General features: G+C 41.3%; 1 protein-coding gene and 1 non-coding gene across 3 annotated transcripts in view; both read right to left on the minus strand.

Moving 5' to 3' along the window:
• LOC126213529 (solute carrier family 35 member E2A-like) overlaps positions 1 to 2154 on the minus strand; it is a 145615-nt gene extending 143461 nt beyond the window's left edge. The window contains exon 1 of one of the 2 annotated variants that reach the window (XM_049941374.1): positions 134 to 2152. In XM_049941374.1, the coding sequence (XP_049797331.1) occupies positions 134 to 395 (262 nt within the window). In that variant the 5' untranslated portion in view covers positions 396 to 2152. Of the gene's footprint in view, positions 1 to 133 lie in introns of both variants that reach the window. The other variant, XM_049941373.1, reaches the window with a different exon arrangement.
• A 307-nt stretch (positions 2155 to 2461) lies between these two features.
• Positions 2462 to 2533, minus strand: Trnae-uuc (transfer RNA glutamic acid (anticodon UUC)). The gene has a single exon. It is a non-coding gene; the product is annotated as a tRNA-Glu (tRNA).
• Between the last annotated feature and the right edge of the window lie 16546 nt (positions 2534 to 19079).

Consider the following 19079-nt stretch of genomic DNA (forward strand, 5'->3'; position numbering starts at 1 on the left):
ATTACTTTTTTATGTTGAGATTATTATTACTGATACTAATACAGTTTCAACCCATCAAATATGTACACAAATAATATACATACAAAAAAAGAAAATACTCACTAGAGATGAGTCATTGCCACAAAATGCTTACCTAAAACCGTGGGGTCGCCCTGCAAGTACGACAAGATGTACTTGTTAAGGAAGAGAGTGCAGCCACTGAAGAAGTACCACAGAACAAGGAAGAACATGGCTCGGGCATTCAAGAGGCCCGGGGGATCACGAAGGCCGTGTGGGGGCGGAGTGTCCTCGGGCAGGAGACTCGCTGTGGGTGAAGCGTGTGGGAGGAGGGCGGGCGAATCACTGCCACTTTCATCATCTTCACTGCCGTGGTGATGGTGGTGGTGGTTCTTCATTTTGAAGCCCTGAGAACTCACAGGTCAGTTCACAGCAAGACAACACAAACACTGAGAAAATCTTCCACGTTTCGCTCTGACACACTGCGCTTAAAAGAAACTGGTGATCTGTCAGTCTCAATCAGCGCAATACCAATGTCAGAAACAAACAAACACTGAGCACTGTGTTTTTCACACCACTGTCTTCCACAAAACTGATAGGCACAAAAATATATACCAGCGTCACTCTGCCAGAGTTACTCAAAACTCTTCAGCCACTGAAATATCACAGCACCATTTGTAATAGTTTATTTTCTAGCAAAAAAATACACTAGTATTCTCAGTCAAGTCATCTATCTGGCAATGTTCACATGTTTCCACACTGTACAACTCACATACTTAATATGCTTCACTCAAAAACAATCCGATTACAAATGAAATAAGTGATTCTCTGTACAAGTGTTGCAACTCCCTATTTAATGAACAGTGAAATGTCTCCCTAAAAGGTTTCATGCCTTACACCAGCAAGTGAATTAGATAACAGCCTTGTTTAGATGAATTATACAATCTTCCCCTTGGGACAGATGCTAACTAAAAAGAATAAACACAAAACGCACGCAAGAAATTATCTCTAAATGGGGAGCAGTTTTCATTCTATCTCGTGAAATCATTTAAGTACAACTGTAGACTTTCAAAAAATTTGATGCTAAATCGTGTGTGTGTGTGTGTATATTCTTCGAACAGAGGTTAACAACTTCAGTTCGAATCCTCCACTCTGTCAATTATGATAATGGAATGTATCATAGTATTCTTCTTGTCCATTTTTTATATGTTCTGCAGAAAACTATTAAATAGACACATCTATAAGTGAATGTGAAGATATTGCAATAAATTATCTTTAAACACTGTATGACTAGTAAACTATCAGCACCTATTCTCAAATTTTCTATTCATACCTTAAATGATAAGGAATGGATACTGTATGTTACTGTCAGTCAAAGAAAAATGCTGTTGATAGATTTCATGACACATTAACTGAGAAATTGTGTCAATGTAAATTAAAAAGAAGTTCAGTTTATAATGTAAAGTAAAGACAACAGCATCAGAGAGATAAGAGTTCTAATTTGAGCAACCCTTATACAGACTATTACCATGAACTGTATCAGAATCACATATGTAGACGGTTATGTCGTGTAACTCAACATACAGCAATGTAACCTAAGTTATTTCCGCAACACCATTACACTGCACACAATTTTAGAGAGTCTCTAAACTGATGTACGAATGCTGCCATGTCAGAAAAGATTACTGATTCCAGAGTCTGAGAAGATTTGATGACATGCCTGAATCTTCATTGTCACAATAATTCTATCCGTTCAGCGCAACACGTCGGCATAACACGGTAACAGTAAACCTCCTTGACGTGCCAACGCATCATCGCTCACACGGGCGTCCACGCCGGCTCGACAGCGAGATTTGCACAATTACACCCGTCACATACTTATCAAGGCCTCACTCCCTTAGTCACTTTCGTTGGCTACACAAAACAACACAGCCTCAGTTTATCATAACTTCTTTGGTATTTACTGCCGCCATGTTTCGTGTTTCCGCTCACAGCCGGCAGATAGCAGAAATAGGCCGAATCCAGGTGCGCAATCTATAAGAAACATAAATCTCCGCCCATCTGTATGTCCAACAGCAGTAAGCGAATGCCATCTGCCAGGTGGCTGAAAACCGCGTTTTGAAGAGAAAGTTTTTTTTTCATTACTACAATAGTACTACTACATTCCTTCCTACTAACAAAACTTGTGACAACTTAGGAAGCACTTATCGTAAGTCAGTAAGTTGATGACTTATACTTTCCTTCAAAGTATAATGATGTTTGTATGAATTCGCTCATTAGATCATTATGGACCTATAAGCTATTCTAATGGCAAATGGAAAAATATTTTCTAAATCACAAATACATGTTTCTTATTTGAACCTAAAATCAGTCAGACGTAGTTACACTCACTGTTATTGGCGACATTCTTATCTGTCCTAACTGGAATAAATGTGTTGTTTCATTACAACGCAAATAAAAATTGTTCCCATGCCGGGAATCGAACCCGGGCCTGCTGGGTGAAAGCCAGCTATCCTAGCCACTAGACCACATGGGATGACAATCATAGGGCCTTGGTAGGTGTATATAGTGTAGAGACTACGGTTTACTACCCAGTGGTCCATTGTAAATTGAATATGATATATCGTATTCCTTTGTCAGATGTTCCAGCTTACATTAAAATGGATTCATCAGGAAGGTTTTGGGTCTTGTAGTGAAACAGATCTGGGAAACGCTGTTTCTATTGTTTGTCATGGGCAGCACAATAGACAGTAGAGATGGGCAAACTGAAGCTCGTAACTGTTTCGAAACAAATGAAACAGTACAATGCTGTTTCGCTGTTTCGAGACGGTGAAACAGTTTGTGTTTTGTAATCTAATAAACCTACACATTTTATCATCTTGAATGTCTACTCTATAAGTATGTCCATATAAACACAAATGAGGCGCGAGAGCGCTAATCATATTGCAGAAAGTATGAAACTATCACTTAGGCGTATAGGCATTTCGTATTTCCTGCAGAAAATGCACCGCTTTCGTGTCGTGTGACTTTCATACTTTTCAATTGGCTGAGGACAGCCATAGCTGAAGACAGAACAACCACAACGAACGGAACTGGAGGTGGGAGCAAACTGCAGAAACTACGGATATGCTACTGGGATTCCCACATTCCGTTAGTATGGGTAGTATATCAATCCTGCTAATTTCGATGCACACAAAGGGAATCATTGTGGATAATAGGCACATTGACTATAGACTCACAAATAATTCGAATAAATTACAAAATATAACAGAAAAAAATTTTGTCTTTCAAGGTGTTTCGAACCGTTACTATAAACTCACCATGCTCCCCAGCCCTTCCCGTTCACCATTACACTATTTTTTAAAAAAAACATTTATTAAAAAAACAATGTTACACTCCAAATACATACTAAGTTATGCATACATGAAGTTATTTAAACATTTCAGTTACGCTGACGTTAAGGAAAGACAACAGAGGATTGTGTTACTGACTAAATACCAGAAAGAATTAATTTAAACATCAAGAACAAAATTTTTAAAGACATTCAAACTTCAACCTGAAGAAGTAAAATCTGCACTTTGAATTACATGAGGTGCAATCTTTACAGAAGCATAATTTCTTTATGATGGATACCAGCAAGTTGATGGGATAATTTTAATTAAAACAATTTAATAATCATATTAGACAATTTCTGAAATACTTGAGAATGGCGGAAAGGAGATATATAATGAATTTGGCTAGCCTTCCAACTACACTTTCTGGACATTAATTGAATCTGAAGTGATCAGATCTATATAATCAGTCTTTCGCTGGATCAGATCTATAATCAGTCTTTCACTGAGAAACTGACTTACACATCACAGTGCAAAAATGAACAGGGCAATGTGCCAGCCATTGAATATTACATTTATCAGATAGAATCTTATGGTTTTAAACAATCGATAAGGACATTTCTATAAAAACTGTCTATTTCCAAATTTCTAGTATAAGCCAATAATGCACCTTCAATGTTTTGTGTTTTGACACTATTTCGACACACAATCTCAATGTCACATAAGTTCTGTACATTAGCTTATAAGTTGCAAAAACTACTCTCTGAAGTAGAAAAAGTGCACATCATTAATATACTGTAAAATCTTAAATAGTATCCTTAAGGTAACTACAATACTTCACTGTCAACACAGTCTTCTTTTTTATATTAACCAATGCCTATTCTTTCAAATACAATTTTTAACATATTACCGAACTTTTTCTTGTGATTCGAATAGCTTCTAATTTTGTGAAACTCACACAGCATGTGTACCTTGAACTCTATGATGCTATCGGATCCTAATTTGTTAAGGACGTAGTTAACAAAATTTCCCAGCAACCAGTGCACAGCGTTATTTTTTGCTTCTGGGAAATAGCGTGCGTCAGGCCTGTGTATCAATGACAGCGATATATACTCAGGGGATGTTCTTGTAATCAGAGCTATTTGCTCTCGGACCCACTTCCAACTATTCATGTGACCACTGCAAGTATATCTGTGAATTACTGTGTCAACTAGATGGCATTGTTGACATAAATTTGTTTCACAGAGTCCGATTGCGTGCAGTCTTTCATTGGTGCTAACTATGTTGTTAACTGTCTTGTACCATGCCGTTTTTATATTAGACGTGAGCACATTAGAACTAATGTTTTTCCAAATCTCAGTCCACTCAATGTTTGGAAACTGTCGTTCTATTTTGTTTCTTCCTTCGCTTTTCTTTCGTTCCCGCATTATGGCTCTCGATGTTAAGTGTCGTGACTGCCTGAGTTCGACACTGACATAACTAAACTCAACAAAGTAAATCCTCACGTGATGTAAGCGACTGTTGATATTCTGCACGTCAATCGGGGGAAGCAGGCTTGGAGGTTTAATGATCTCGAAAAGTTGGCTGGTTATGCTTTCTCGCGAGTCTCTTATTAAATTAACTTGCCTTTTGATAAAAAGAGCAGAGGCTTTATCCGTTATATCAGTTAATCCTAGTCCACCATTTTTAGGATCTAAAGTGGCTACTTTAGCAGGTACTCTGAACACTTCACCTCTCCACAAAAAGTTGGTGATTTTGGACATTATTCTCCTCGCTATCATTCTCGGTATTGGAAACAGCTGGGCAGTATAATAAGCCTTAGCAAGGATGCATGAGTTGATATACTGTGTTCTTTGAACTTGGTTCATATATCGAGTTAAATTCTCTACAATGGCTCCTTGCACTTTATCTGCTGCAACTTTCCAATTTAAAGCCGTCATTTTCATAGGACATGCTGTCAGGGTGATCCCAAGTGTTTTATGTTGTCGGACTATTTTTGCCCACTCGACGTTGATATTATCAAAACCTCTGAGATTTAACATCTTACTTTTTTTTTCGTTTGCATTGGCTCCAGATGCTCTACAGTACGAATCAATCATCGTTGCTAGCGTGGTTACCTCGTCATTATTCCTTATAATGACCCCTATATCGTCAGCATAGGCTCTTGTAACTGTTTTATTTCCTGATAATGTTAAGCCTTTTAATGTAGCATGGACATGTCGGAGGAAAGGTTCCAGCGAAATGGCGAAGAGCGACATGGACAGAGGACTTCCTTGAGGAACACCTCGTTGTATTTGCATCGCCCTGGATTGTTGACAATTCACCGCTATTTTAGCATTTATTCCAGTTGCTATGTTCTTAATCAACTGTATGACCCTATCGTTGAAACCTATTTTCTTCAATGTCTGTTGAAGATATTCATGATTTACTACATCGAACGCTTTATAAAAATCTAAAAACAATAAAGCACACTTTATGTTTGTTACAGAAGTTATTGCAATGATATCCCTGAATTCCGCTAGATTTTGAAAAATGGTTCTGCCTTGTGCACAGTTCTGATGTCGACTAATAATTTTATCTGTAAGGCATGAAATTCTCTTGTTTATTATTCTAGCTATTAATTTATAATCAGAATTCAGCAGTGAAATTGGACGAAAATTATTTAAATCTTTGTTTCCATTATTTTTTGGTACCAAAACAATTTTACTCTCCTTAAACTCAGCCGGAATCATTTTCCCCTGAATAACCTCATTTACAATGTCCGTGATTTTTGCACCTACTATTGGCCAGCAACGGATGTAAAACTCTGCTGGCAGACCATCCGGTCCTGGGGATTTTTTTGGTGGTGAGGCGCACAGAGTCTCATACACGTCTTCTTCGGTGACAACCTCGAGAAAATTTTCGTTGTCATCATCTGTCAGCTGTGGGGCTAGGATGTCAAGGAATTCTTCCAAGGAAGCATCTCTACTTTGATGTACAGAATATAGCGCGCAATAATAGCGATAAATCTCGTCCATGATATCCTGCTGGGTTCTGAGAATCGTACCGTGTTTTGTTCGAATTTCATCAATAAAAGTCCTTCTCCCGTTTTTCGTATGCTTCACTAAATGATATAGGGAAGTAGTTTCATCTTCTGACACCGAATTTGCCTTCGATTTTATTTTCAACCCTTCCATTTGACTTCTCTTGATATTAAGTAACTTGGCTTTGACTTTTTTGATGTCTGCTATCCGAAGTGAGGAACCTGCTGAGACTTGATCATATAGATCTCTCAAAACGGAATAGTAATACTCTATAGTGCATTTCATTTCCCTTGCGCTCTGGGCACTGTCTTGAATAAGAACTTTCCTCAACTTTGGCTTTGCCATTTTAACCCACCAGTCAATAGCAGTGGCATATCTACTACGAGCTCGCAGGCATATTGCCCATGTTTCTTTAATCAGATCTTCTAAATCATGATTTACTAACAAGGAAGTGTTCAAATTCCACTGATTCTTGAACCGGCGAACCGGCTGTCTTGTTAGATTTATGCAAGCTAAGACACTTGAATGGTCTGAAAAGTACGTAGGAATTGTTTCTACTTTTGTCACGGAAGTTTCGAGATTTTTAGAAATATATAGTCTATCAATCCTGCTGCGTGATATTGCCGTGACATAAGTGAACTCAACACTGGAGGGGTATTTGATTTCCCATACATCCTTTAATTCTAAACCAGTAACTAGTTGTTTTAGTTCACTTGAGAAATTAAAATTAGGTAACTGATCTTTTCGATTTAAAACACAATTAAAATCACCTCCAAGTAATAACTGTCTTGGCGATTTCCTTAACGAGTATATCAGGTCATCTTTGAAGAAACGTGCCCTGTCAGCTCGATGAGAACTTCCTGAAGGGGCGTACAAGTTGACGATAGTCACATCATAGATATTTAGTCCTATTCCTCTTCCGGATTCCAGTCGTTCCACCTCGCTTACTGCAATCCCTTCCCTCACCAAAATAGCTGTTCCAACACTTGTTTCGAGAGACACATTTATGTAACTGACAAAACCGGGAATTACCAAATCCGAAATTAGAACTTCTTGTAACAGGGCAATATCAGTCGCGGATTCGTACAAAAATTCCTTAAGGGCCGATAATTTCAAACCGGTCGTGATTTTATTTATGTTTATAGTGGTGACAGAATAAGATTGCGTCATTGTGCTGTCACTTTGTAGTTGTTTTGATGAACTAATATAGTTTCATGTGGTTCAGGGATCAGTTAAGCTGTAACAGCTTTCTCGGAAGGCTGAACATGGAATAACACTTCAGTCAGTTTATTAGTTACTGCCCCGTTTTTTTCTGCTTCTAATGTTTTCTCTTGTAACGCAAGCAGACTGATTTCCTGGTAAACTTTCTGATTTTTCCTCCAGTGATTCGTGTACGACCGTTTCGGACTGAACATTCTTTGGGCTTGGTTCGCCCCTACCGGATTTTCCCTTCCCTTGGTTACGAACTACATTCTCATTTGGTTGTGTCGGTATTTTACTTCGCGGCTTATCTGGAGCAGCAGCAGACGCTTTCGCAATTTCGGTTGCCGGCGCCTGCCCTGAGGTCTTGACCGTGATTTCAGTTTGGCCACCACTTCCTTTTTCTTTATTAATTTCACTCACTTTCTGATCGAGGGAAACAAGTGGAGACTGCAGTTTTGCAACCTCTCCCTGAATCTGTTTATTAACAGATAGATTCTGATCTTTGCAATCGGCTACTGCACCTGATGTTTCTTGCAAATTAATGCTGCTTACACCCTCTTCATTTTCTGGTACCGTATGTGTATTATCTTTCTGTTCATTAGTTTCCATTCGCATTTTGCCTTCAGGTTCCTCTGCCTCCTCATCGCACTGTTTTTGGTTGCGAAGTGAGGGAGTGGGACAAGACAGCTCGTCCTCTGAACAACTATCAGTTACCTCCAGAGGTCGTTTTTTCGGTTGCGTTTCAGTTTCACGAGTAGTGGCAGCAGGGTTTCCTTTTGTTGTTAACGGGGGAAATTGACTGTTATCGTGAAGGGAGACATCAGCTTGGCCCGCTGCGTTAACATCCGCAACCAGTTGTTCCGGGCTATTCTTTGGTAACAGATCATTTAAGGTAAGCTTCTGACGCTGTATCAAATTACTTTTAAGAACAACAGTTCGCCGCGGGCATTCCTGTCTGAAGTGGCCGGTTTCGTTACATATATGACATGTAGCTTCCTGACCTGTATAAACAATTTGTGCCTTATACCCACAAACAGTTATGTGAGACGGAATATTCGTCTTAACGTCCATCTCTACACAGCGGACCCCGTTAAAACACTGCAGTTTAAAGCGAGGCGACCATCTTTCATTTGCAATTGATTTAACGTCTCCGTAGTTTGAAAGAGCTTCCTTAATCTTATCATTTTCAATTTCAATGGGAAGATTCAAGAGACGAACGGTTTTGTAATGAATGTCCGCTCTATAGATGGAAACCTTACTTTAATAACCATTTCTATGCACAAAATCTACTTCATAGCCCCACTTTCGTAACACTTTATCAACAGTCGAAACACTGATTGACAAAAACACAGTATTTTTCCTGATCCAGTTGCCAGGTATGAACGGTTTCAGAATTTAGACCAATTACCTGTGTAATCCAGTCATCTATTTCCAGGGATGTCGGCTGAACAGGACGGGATTCCTTGTCAAAAGCAAATACCAGAGTATTCTTTCTGAGGTTTGTAGCCATGGTTAATCCAGCGATTTCGGTTAAACAACCGAAATTCCAAGTAGCAGCAGCAAGACCAGAAAGAGCGATCAGATCACAAGGAACAGGAACGAACACGGAGATTAACGGACGGACGGCACTCGGCGGAGCACAAGTACAGAGATGTAAACACTGAAGTGCAGCGCAGCAGTTAACAGCGGCCACTCGCGAGCGTGGCTGAAACGGAACTGTATAAGTGATATGTCAAACAGATTGCTTGCAATTATACCTACATCAAATTTATGTATGTGTCTAATAACTGTCACTCTACGCCGTTTTTATTCAAAATGTTGTAGGTTTACTTGTGTTTCTTAATATGATTACTGTACATGAATAGAGAAGCGCATGTTATAAAAAAAGTGTAATTTAACTGAATGATTTTCACATATTTATTATTTTGAATGTGAATAGTATGCGTTGTTTTATTGTTTGGTTCGTGTTTATAAAGCAGATGTTACGCCATTTCGGAATAGGACAGTCAGCTAGAAGCGAAGCTTTATTTTCGGATATCTTAAGCTTCATGCTATTGCTTGTCAAAAAGATTTCGACACTCTTGAAAGTGTTTCATGGAGTGGTGTGTTATGTTTCAGTACCCGTGCCGGCCCGAATCTTGTCCTACATAGAGCGGAATGAAACATCACTGTTTCGATACAATTAGTCCCTTCCAAGCACAGGTGGACTGAAACAGCCTTATTTTGAAACAACGATACAGTTTCTGTGTCTGGCTCGAGATCGAATCTGGTCCTGTTATCCGAGACAGGGGCGGAATGAAACACCACTGTTTCGAAACAGTGAACCACAGCCGTTCCGAAACACTGAAACAGTTCCACGTATCGATACACTGTGTCGAAACATAGAAACAGTGGCCAAGTCTAATAGACAGAAATCTCTCCATCGACATGTTCTGGATACTGCTGCACGACATGGAAACTAGCGAATTAATCAAGAAAATTCAAAAAGCTCCGAGACAATTATAAATATCTGTAAATAAAGCTACAGCCCTACTACATGGTGGTTACAGGGAATAAGTTACAAACACCAAAAACGAACACCATTCCTATATTTCTGTTTAAACACCATTATGACAATAAAGTACAGCAGAATTACACCCTGGGGGTAAATTTAGGGATTTGGTTTCAAAATTACTTCAAATGGCATACATACAGTATATAAGCAAAATAAATGCCACACTGAATAAAATACGTTGCAGTACGTTTGCTTTCTGACAAAACAAGTTTTCATGCTGTCCGAATAGCCTAATTTTTTTAAAAAAAAGCATAGTTTGACCAATTCCACGGTATCCATCGGAACGGAGTTATACAGTCTAGGCTCTAGGGTAACGCTCCTCACATTGTTTCGCCAGCAACCCGTTTCGTAGGGGCACAGTCCTCACCGATCCCCACTCACCTTTAATTAAAAATTAGTGCTACCAGCGTACACAACCAATAGATATACCAACTAGCTTCTACTTTTTTGTTTTTTTTTTTTTTTACATAACAGCATCATACGAGAACTGATAACGACTCTCTTTTTCTGAAACACCTACGGGGTAAATTCTTACTCGCGAACAATATCTCAGAAAAAAATTTAATCAAAATATTGACAAACGGAAGCAGATGGAACGGGATATAAACAATAAATAATAAAATTTAAAAAGTGAACTGTTACCGGTAATTAATAACATACAATTTGACTACAACAAACGATATTTTAATGATGCATAGGAAAAGATAAATTTATCTTTAATGCTATGGTTGCGTGTGCTTATTTTGATACAATAGTTAGAAGGGTGGCTTTAATATCCTTCCTAGCTGATCTCACGCACTCTGGTGATTTGAGCACTGTTTTTATTTAATGGTCGCCATTGTCGAAAGTAAGTATTCATGCAAATTCGTGGCAGCGAACGGCAGAACTGTCACTGCTCAATCAGATAATACCGATAATCAGAGATATTTCGTACAAAAACTCACCTTTTCTTGCCAGGCGTTTGTGGTGATACGCCAGGATGATTCTTGGAAAACTGTTTGAATCTTCCAATGCTACGCATGCTTTGTCCTGCGTATGTAGCAGCTCTCACTGAAGATTTGTAAATAGTGTGAAGAAATTTTTTCTGCTCCCTTTCCCTTTCGCAGCATTCAATCACACGCAATATAATTTTGCGAGCATGGCTACGTAGTACTGGTTTCCTTCTAACCTTAGGCCTACTGGTAGGTGTTGTTGGCGACTCCCGAGATGGGCCAGCAACTGCCTCTTCACTCATTTTGATAATGTTTAGCACAACTGCACAATAAAAACACGCAGAACAGTTCAGCGCAAAACAATAATGAAGCAGACGACAATGGCTACCTTGTACAACCAGTCAGCTACGTAATGTTGACAAGAGTCGAAACTGCGTGCCTACCGAAGCCTCCCGATGTTTACCGACTTCTACCGATTCAGAACTAGGGAGAGGTCTGCCATCTAAAAGTTTACACACTGTAACTCGGCCGTATGGTTGTCCACACCTGATCTTACGCAACCAATTCCCCCCCCCCCCCATCAACTCATTACCCCACCGACTCTCTTCCCACCTGAATAAAAAAGTTAAATAATTTATCCATTCACCCTGTTTCAATGCACGTAACAAATACTACATACCACTGCCCTCTCGAAAATTGACATTTTTTGAGAACATCTTCGAAAATATCGTTTATGTTACTCGTGCAAATGTTTATCGTGTGTCCTGCCATCAAACAGAGAATAATGTGGTGGTTTTCCAGTGAACTGAACAGCACTCATGCAGCGCACGTCCACAAATGTATTGATTTTAAAATCCATAACAAAATCACAGGGCGACTTCAAAACTCAGATTCACACAGCATTCCAAAAAACCCTTAACCAATACAAAACGAGGCCCCAGGAAGAAAATAACAAGACATGTAACAACCATCTGAAGATGGATTTGTAAGAAATCCGAAACTGGTCAGGTTTACTTCAAATAAATCTTTTTGAACCATGCTTATGGTTGGTTGCTGCTTCAGTTACAGGGTGTTTCAAAAATGACCGGTATATTTGAAACGGCAATAAAAACTAAACGAGCAGCGATAGAAATACACCGTTTGTTGCAATATGCTTGGGACAACAGTACATTTTCAGGCGGACAAACTTTCGAAATTACAGTAGTTACAATTTTCAACAACAGATGGCGCTGCAAGTGATGTGAAAGATATAGAAGAGAACGCAGTCTGTGGGTGCGCCATTCTGTAGTCGTCTTTCTGCTGTAAGCGTGTGCTATTCACAACATGCAAGTGCGCTGTAGACAACATGGTTTATTCCTTAGAACAGAGGATTTTTCTGGTGTTGGAATTCCACCGCCTAGAACACAGTGTTGTTGCAACAAGACGAAGTTTTCAACGGAGGTTTAATGTAACCAAAGGACCGAAAAGCGATACAATAAAGGATCTGTTTGAAAAATTTCAACGGACTGGGAACGTGACGGATGAACGTGCTGGAAAGGTAGGGCGACCGCGTACGGCAACCACAGAGGGCAACGCGCAGCTAGTGCAGCAGGTGATCCGACAGCGGCCTCAGGTTTCCGTTCGCCGTGTTGCAGCTGCGGTCCAAATGACGCCAACGTCCACGTATCGCCTCGTGCGCCAGAGTTTACACCTCTATCCGTACAAAATTCAAACGCGGCAACCCCTCAGCGCCGCTACCATTGCTGCACGAGAGACATTCGCTAACGATATAGTGCACAGGATTGATGACGGCGATATGCATGTGGGCAGCATTTGGTTTACTGACGAAGCTTATTTTTACCTGGACGGCTTCGTCAATAAACAGAACTGGCGCACATGGGCAACCGAAAAGCCCCATGTTGCAGTCCCATCGCCCCTGCATCCTCAAAAAGTACTGGTCTGGGCCGCCATTTCCTCCAAAGGAATCAATGGCCCATTTTTCAGATCCGAAACGATTACTGCATCACGCTATCTGGACATTCTTCGTGAATTTGTGGCGGTACAAACTGCCTTAGACGACACTGCGAACACCTCGTGGTTTATGCAAGACGGTGCCCGGCCACATCGCACGGCCGACGTCTTTAATTTCCTGAATGAATATTTCGATGATCGTGTGATTGCTTTGGGCTATCCGAAACATACAGGAGGCGGCGTTGATTGGCCTCCCTATTCGCCAGACATGAACCCCTGTGACTTCTTTCTGTGGGGACACGTGAAAGACCAGGTGTACCGCCAGAATCCAGAAACAATTGAACAGCTGAAGCAGTACATCTCATCTGCATGTGAAGCCATTCCGCCAGACACGTTGTCAAAGGTTTCGGGTGATTTCATTCAGAGACTACGCCATATTATTGCTACGCATGGTGGATATGTGGAAAATATCGTACTATAGAGTTTCCCAGACCGCAGCGCCATCTGTTGTTGAAACTTGTAACTACTGTAATTTCGAAAGTTTGTCTGCCTGAAAATGTACTGTTGTCCCAAGCATATTGCAAGAAACGGTTTATTTCTATCGCTGCTCGTTTAGTTTTTATTGCCGTTTCAAATATACCGGTCATTTTTGAAACACCCTGTATAAACTTAATACTGCGTGTTCCAAAGATACATTTAAATTAGGTACAAACCATATCTTTATTTAGCTACAAAGGTGCGTCCACACTACTGGTGCTCATCAAACTTGAGCTCGTCGCACTCGTCTGTCAGGAGACTTGTCAAACTTGTCAGATAAAATATGGCGTTTCAGTCTTCGATCGCTATTCTTTATTTTCAATTACCGGTTTCGGGCTAGCTGCCCATCTTCAGATCTGTTAAACAATGTTAAAAATGTAATTAATAAGAGGGATACAGTTTGTTATATCCTAGCCAGTAATGCCACCCGAGCCCGCTGCCAAAAGGTTGGCAGCCTCAAAGTCCGGACGCCGTCCGCATAAGCAGCGCCAGCGAGACAGGAAATCGCCGCAAGTCTGCGCGCGCCACCGCTGGCTTCTGGCTTCTTAAGCGCTGGAGTCGCGAGCGCTAGGACAGTTCTGTATTCGCCGCTCAGTTGTATACTCGCCACCGAATTGTGTACTTGCTAGTCAGTTGTGTGTTGATCGCAGCAGATTTGTTGTTTGTCGTCAGCCGACGCTGACCTAGCCGCTCCGACTCGAACTAGACAGATTTCTGTAGACACGGAGTTCACTACTGTGTTCCTGTATCTTCGTTAATAAAGATAAGTACCGACTTTTATTTAATCAGAGTGTTTGGGTTTTCATTTTTCTGTTCACTGTTCCAGCGGACCGGTCGGCCCGCTATTAAAAGTGTGGCGGTGACTTCGTAAGCCGTTTCTACAGCGAATTGTTTGTCGCTACGAACGCCGCCACAAAACAGTTAGTGATAAAAAATATCTTAGTTTACAAAAAGAAATTTTGGAACGTATTAAATGCCAACATACCATATGTTGTAGTTACAGAGTAACTTGTCCGTACAGAACACAAAGTTCACTGTCATAAGTAAAGTAATTTCAAGCTGTTAAAACATTATATCGCAGTATTTAAGAGTAACCTGACTGGTAACAGTAAAAAGTGCCTTCTGCCTATAACAATTGTGCATCTGTTATTTCGCCGTATATATTAATGGCGAATATTCTTTTTAATAAAACAATTTTTAAGGTAATAACATATGAATAATCTTTTTGAGTGGACCATGAAACGAAAAATTTTTCCATTAATTTAAAATTAAAATGTAGATATTCTTCCGAAAATGTGCGTTTGCTCTTCTTTGTTTTTGATTGGTGGTGGAGTGGATTTCCCCTACGTCAGAACGTATACAACGCCACGCCGAGTTGTCTTTCGCCGCGCCCAATTCACCTCGCCGCCAGTGCGCTGAGGGCCGCTCCGCTGTAGCTGTCTCTCACTGGGGCGTGCTGTTGCATTCAAGAGTAAGCCTAAAACAGGTCTTTAAAAATCTCATAATAATTCCTGTGCATAAGATCACTTTGCTCATTAAGTAGTAGGCCTGGGGTTTTTCTTTGATGTGCGTATATTTCAATCTCTTCGAGCACGTTGAGATAGAGACTTTTTGGAGCTTTATGTAGCACCTCCATTTGTTCATTTATATTACTCACTTCATGTCTACTCTCTTTTACATGTGTTCCAAATGCTGTTCGATTGCTATGACTGCAATGTTCCCTGTATCGAATTTCAAAATTCCGCCCTGTTTGTCCTTCGTTTCATGGTCCACTCAAAAAGATTATTCATATGTTATTACCTTAAAAATTGTTTTATTAAAAAGAATATTCGCCATTAATATATACCGCGAAATAACAGATGCACAATTGTTATAGGTAGAAGGCACTTTTTACTGTTACCAGTCAGGTTACTCTTAAATACTGCGATATAATGTTTTAACAGCTTGAAATTACTTTACTTATGACAGTGAACTTTGTGTTCTGTACGGACAAGTTACTCTGTAACTACAACATAAGGTATGTTGGCATTTAATACGTTCCAAAATTTCTTTTTGTAAACTAAGATATTTTTTATCACTAACTGTATCCCTCTTATTAATTACATTTTTAACATTGTTTAACAGATCTGAAGATGGGCAGCTAGCCCGAAACCGGTAATTGAAAATAAAGAATAGCGATCGAAGACTGAAACGCCATATTTTATTTAATGAACGATCGCGGAGTACCCAGTGAGACAACCATGTCTAGTTTTGATAAACTTGTCAGACATGCGCTCGTGCTGCTTCTACCTTCGTCGACACTACTCCAGTTGCTTACCAGATTTTGGCTCGTGAGGATCCGCACCGTACTAGCAGTCGTAACCAGTGCCAGTTTCCCAATTTAGAAATGGACGAAGTGGTTATAGCAATTGCCAGATTCCTTGTGATGCGCCAAGAAAACGCAGGTGGTGGATGACCACAGTTTTCAGATTCAGAGAAAGATATAGTGGGAGTGATTTGATGGATGTTGAAAACATACATCTCAAGACATTTTGCACGGTGGCGCTGGCAGCAGTCCACATACGCAGAGGTGTGTTGGTGCATGTCAGAGTACGGTGCAGCAAGTAAGTGAGCAGACGTTTTCAGACGTGCTAATGGTTACTGTGTGTCGAAAATGGCTCAGAGAACACATATTGATGACGTTATGAGGCATAGAACACTAGAGCGACTGGAGGCTGGTCAAACACAGCAGGTCGTAGCACGGGCCCTCCGTGTGCCACAAAGTGTGATCTCAAGATTATGGCAACGATTCCAGCAGACAGGAAACGTGTCCAGGCGCTACAGTACTGGACGTTCACAGTGTACAACACCGAAAGAAGACCGATATCTCACCATCAGTGCCCGCAGACGGCCACGGAGTACTGCAGGTAGCCTCGCTCGGGACCTTACTGCAGCCACTGGAACAGTTGTCTCCAGACACACAGTCTACAGACGACTGAACAGACACGATTTATTCACTCGGAGACCTGCAAGGTGCATTCCACTGACCCCTGGTCACGGGAGAGCCCGTAAGGCCTGGTGTCAAGAACACAGTACATGGTCATTGGAACAGTGGTCCCAGGTTATGTTCACAGACGAGTCCAGGTATAGTCTGAGCAGTGATTCTGGCCGGTTTTTCATATGGCGTGAATCAGGAACCAGATACCAACCCCTTAATGTCCTTGAAAGGGACCTGTATGGAGGTCATGGTTTGATGGGTGCGATTCTGATTGGTCCACGTACACCCCTGCATGTCTTTGAGAGAGGAACTGTAACAGGTCAGGTGTATCGGGACATTTTGCACCAGTATGTCCACCTTTTCAGGGGTGCAGTGGGTCCCACCTTTCTCGTGATGGATGATAACGCACAGCCCCACCGAGCCGCCATCGTGGAGGAGTACCTTGAAACAGAAGATATCAGGCGAATGAAGTGGCCTGCCTGTTCTCCAGAGCTAGACACCATCGAGCACGTCTGGGATGCTCTCGGTCGACGTATCGCTGCAGGTCTTCAGACCCATAGGAGACTTCAGGAGCTCCGGCAGGCACTGGTGCAAGAAGGGGAGGCTATACCCCAGCATCTGCTCCACCACCTGATCCAGAGTATGACAACCCGTTGTGTGGCCTGTGTACGTGTGCACGGTGATCATATCCCATATTGATGTCGGGGTACATGCGCAGGAAACAGTGGCGTTTTGTAGCACATGTGTTTCGAGACGGTTTTCTCAATTTATCACCAATACAGTGAACTTACAGATCTGTGTCGTGTGTGTTCCCTATGTGGCTATGCTATTAGCGCCAGTTTTGTGTAGTGCCACGTTGTGAGGCACCACATTCTGCAATTATCCTTAATTTATGAGCATGAGTGTAATAATTATGAACATTAATAATAAAATCAATAATATTGCGTAATCATTAGTAAGTAATCATTATAACGAATATTCTGCATTTCGTTCATCAACGTTACATTGTTCCCAATTTTTTACGATTATTATCGTATATCCCCTACTCCCCCATCTAGTTTTTTATTTTATTTGCTTTGTTATTCTTTATATCAATCTATTGTCGTCGCTTTGTTTTAGGAGGAATTTAAGGAGGACTTGGAAGAACAGAGGGTTGCACGCATGAATACGAACAAATGTACAGCGAGCACTGCGAAGAAATTAGTAGTCAACATGTCGATCATCAAACAACGCAAGGCAACAAACTACCACCCACACAAAGCAAACGCACGAAAGTGTTTACTTCACATAGAAAAAATTAGAGAAAAAAGGCCAAAGATCCTCGTATAGTAGAGGCATACAGAGCACTACAAACTGCTTTATCTAAAACAAGAGACGAGTTTGACGCCTATGGAGAGTACATAGCGAACGTTCTACGGTCCACGGATTAACAACAGCGACTACAGTTGCACGTCGCTTTTACCGATTCCTTCATCTCAACATGTTCACGCCCATGAGCAGATGCAAAGCAACTTCCAACATACATCTACTTCTTAAAGGTCAAATGCACCACATGGCCATGCTCCCAGGTGATTTAAACCTGCAAACCGCCCACCAGAGCACCGAGCGAGGTGGCGCAGTGGTTAGCACACTGGACTCGCATTCGGGAGGACGACGGTTCAATCCCGTTTCCGGCCATCCTGATTTAGGTTTTCCGTGATTTCCCTAAATCGCTTCAGGCAAATGCCGGGATGGTTCCTTTGAAAGGGCACGGCCGATTTCCTTCCCCATCATTCCCTCGCCCGAGCTTGCGCTCCGTCTCTAATGACCTCGTTGTCGACGGGACGTTAAACACTAATCTCCTCCTCCTCCGCCCACCAGAGCGTTGTTTCACCATGTATCAGCATTATCCTTAATTTATGAGCATGAGTGTAGAATGTCCTTTATTGTGAATGCTATTAATTATTTATATTATTAGGAGTTATTAGTTTCTATTTACTTTTTTGCAGATGCCACAGACACAACAAGAGTGGTTGATTGCAGCAGAGGAATATGAGAGAAAATGGAACTTTCTTCATTGCCTCAGTGCAATGGATGGCAAGCATTGTGCAGTCCAAAGCCCAGTTAATTCTGGAATCGATTTTTTCAGTTAAGAGACGCTTTACAGTATTGTTCGTTTTGGTCTATTGGATGCTGACTATTGTTTTTTGTATGCTGATGTAGGCTGGCAGGCAACGACCTTGCCGTAGTGGATAAACCGGTTCCTGTTAGATCACTGAAGTTAAGGGCTGTCGGGCATGGCTGGCACTTGGATGGGTGACCATCCAGGCCGCCATGCGCTGTTGCCATTTTTTTGAGGTGCACTCAGCCTCATGATGCCAATTGAGGAGCTACTCGACTGAACAGTAGCGGCTCTGCTCAAAGAAAACCATGATAACGACTGGGAAAGCAGCGTGCTGACCCCACGCCCCACTATTCGCATCCTCGTCTGAGGATGACACGACGGTCGGATGGTCCCGATGGGCCACTTGTGGCCTGAAGACGGAGTGCATGGCGCTGGCAAGGTCGAATTTCAGACGGTGGTGTTTTTCGAAA

Source organism: Schistocerca nitens, chromosome 11 (genome assembly GCF_023898315.1).
Source record: "Schistocerca nitens isolate TAMUIC-IGC-003100 chromosome 11, iqSchNite1.1, whole genome shotgun sequence".
In the NCBI taxonomy this organism is placed as follows: Eukaryota; Metazoa; Arthropoda; class Insecta; order Orthoptera; family Acrididae; genus Schistocerca; species Schistocerca nitens.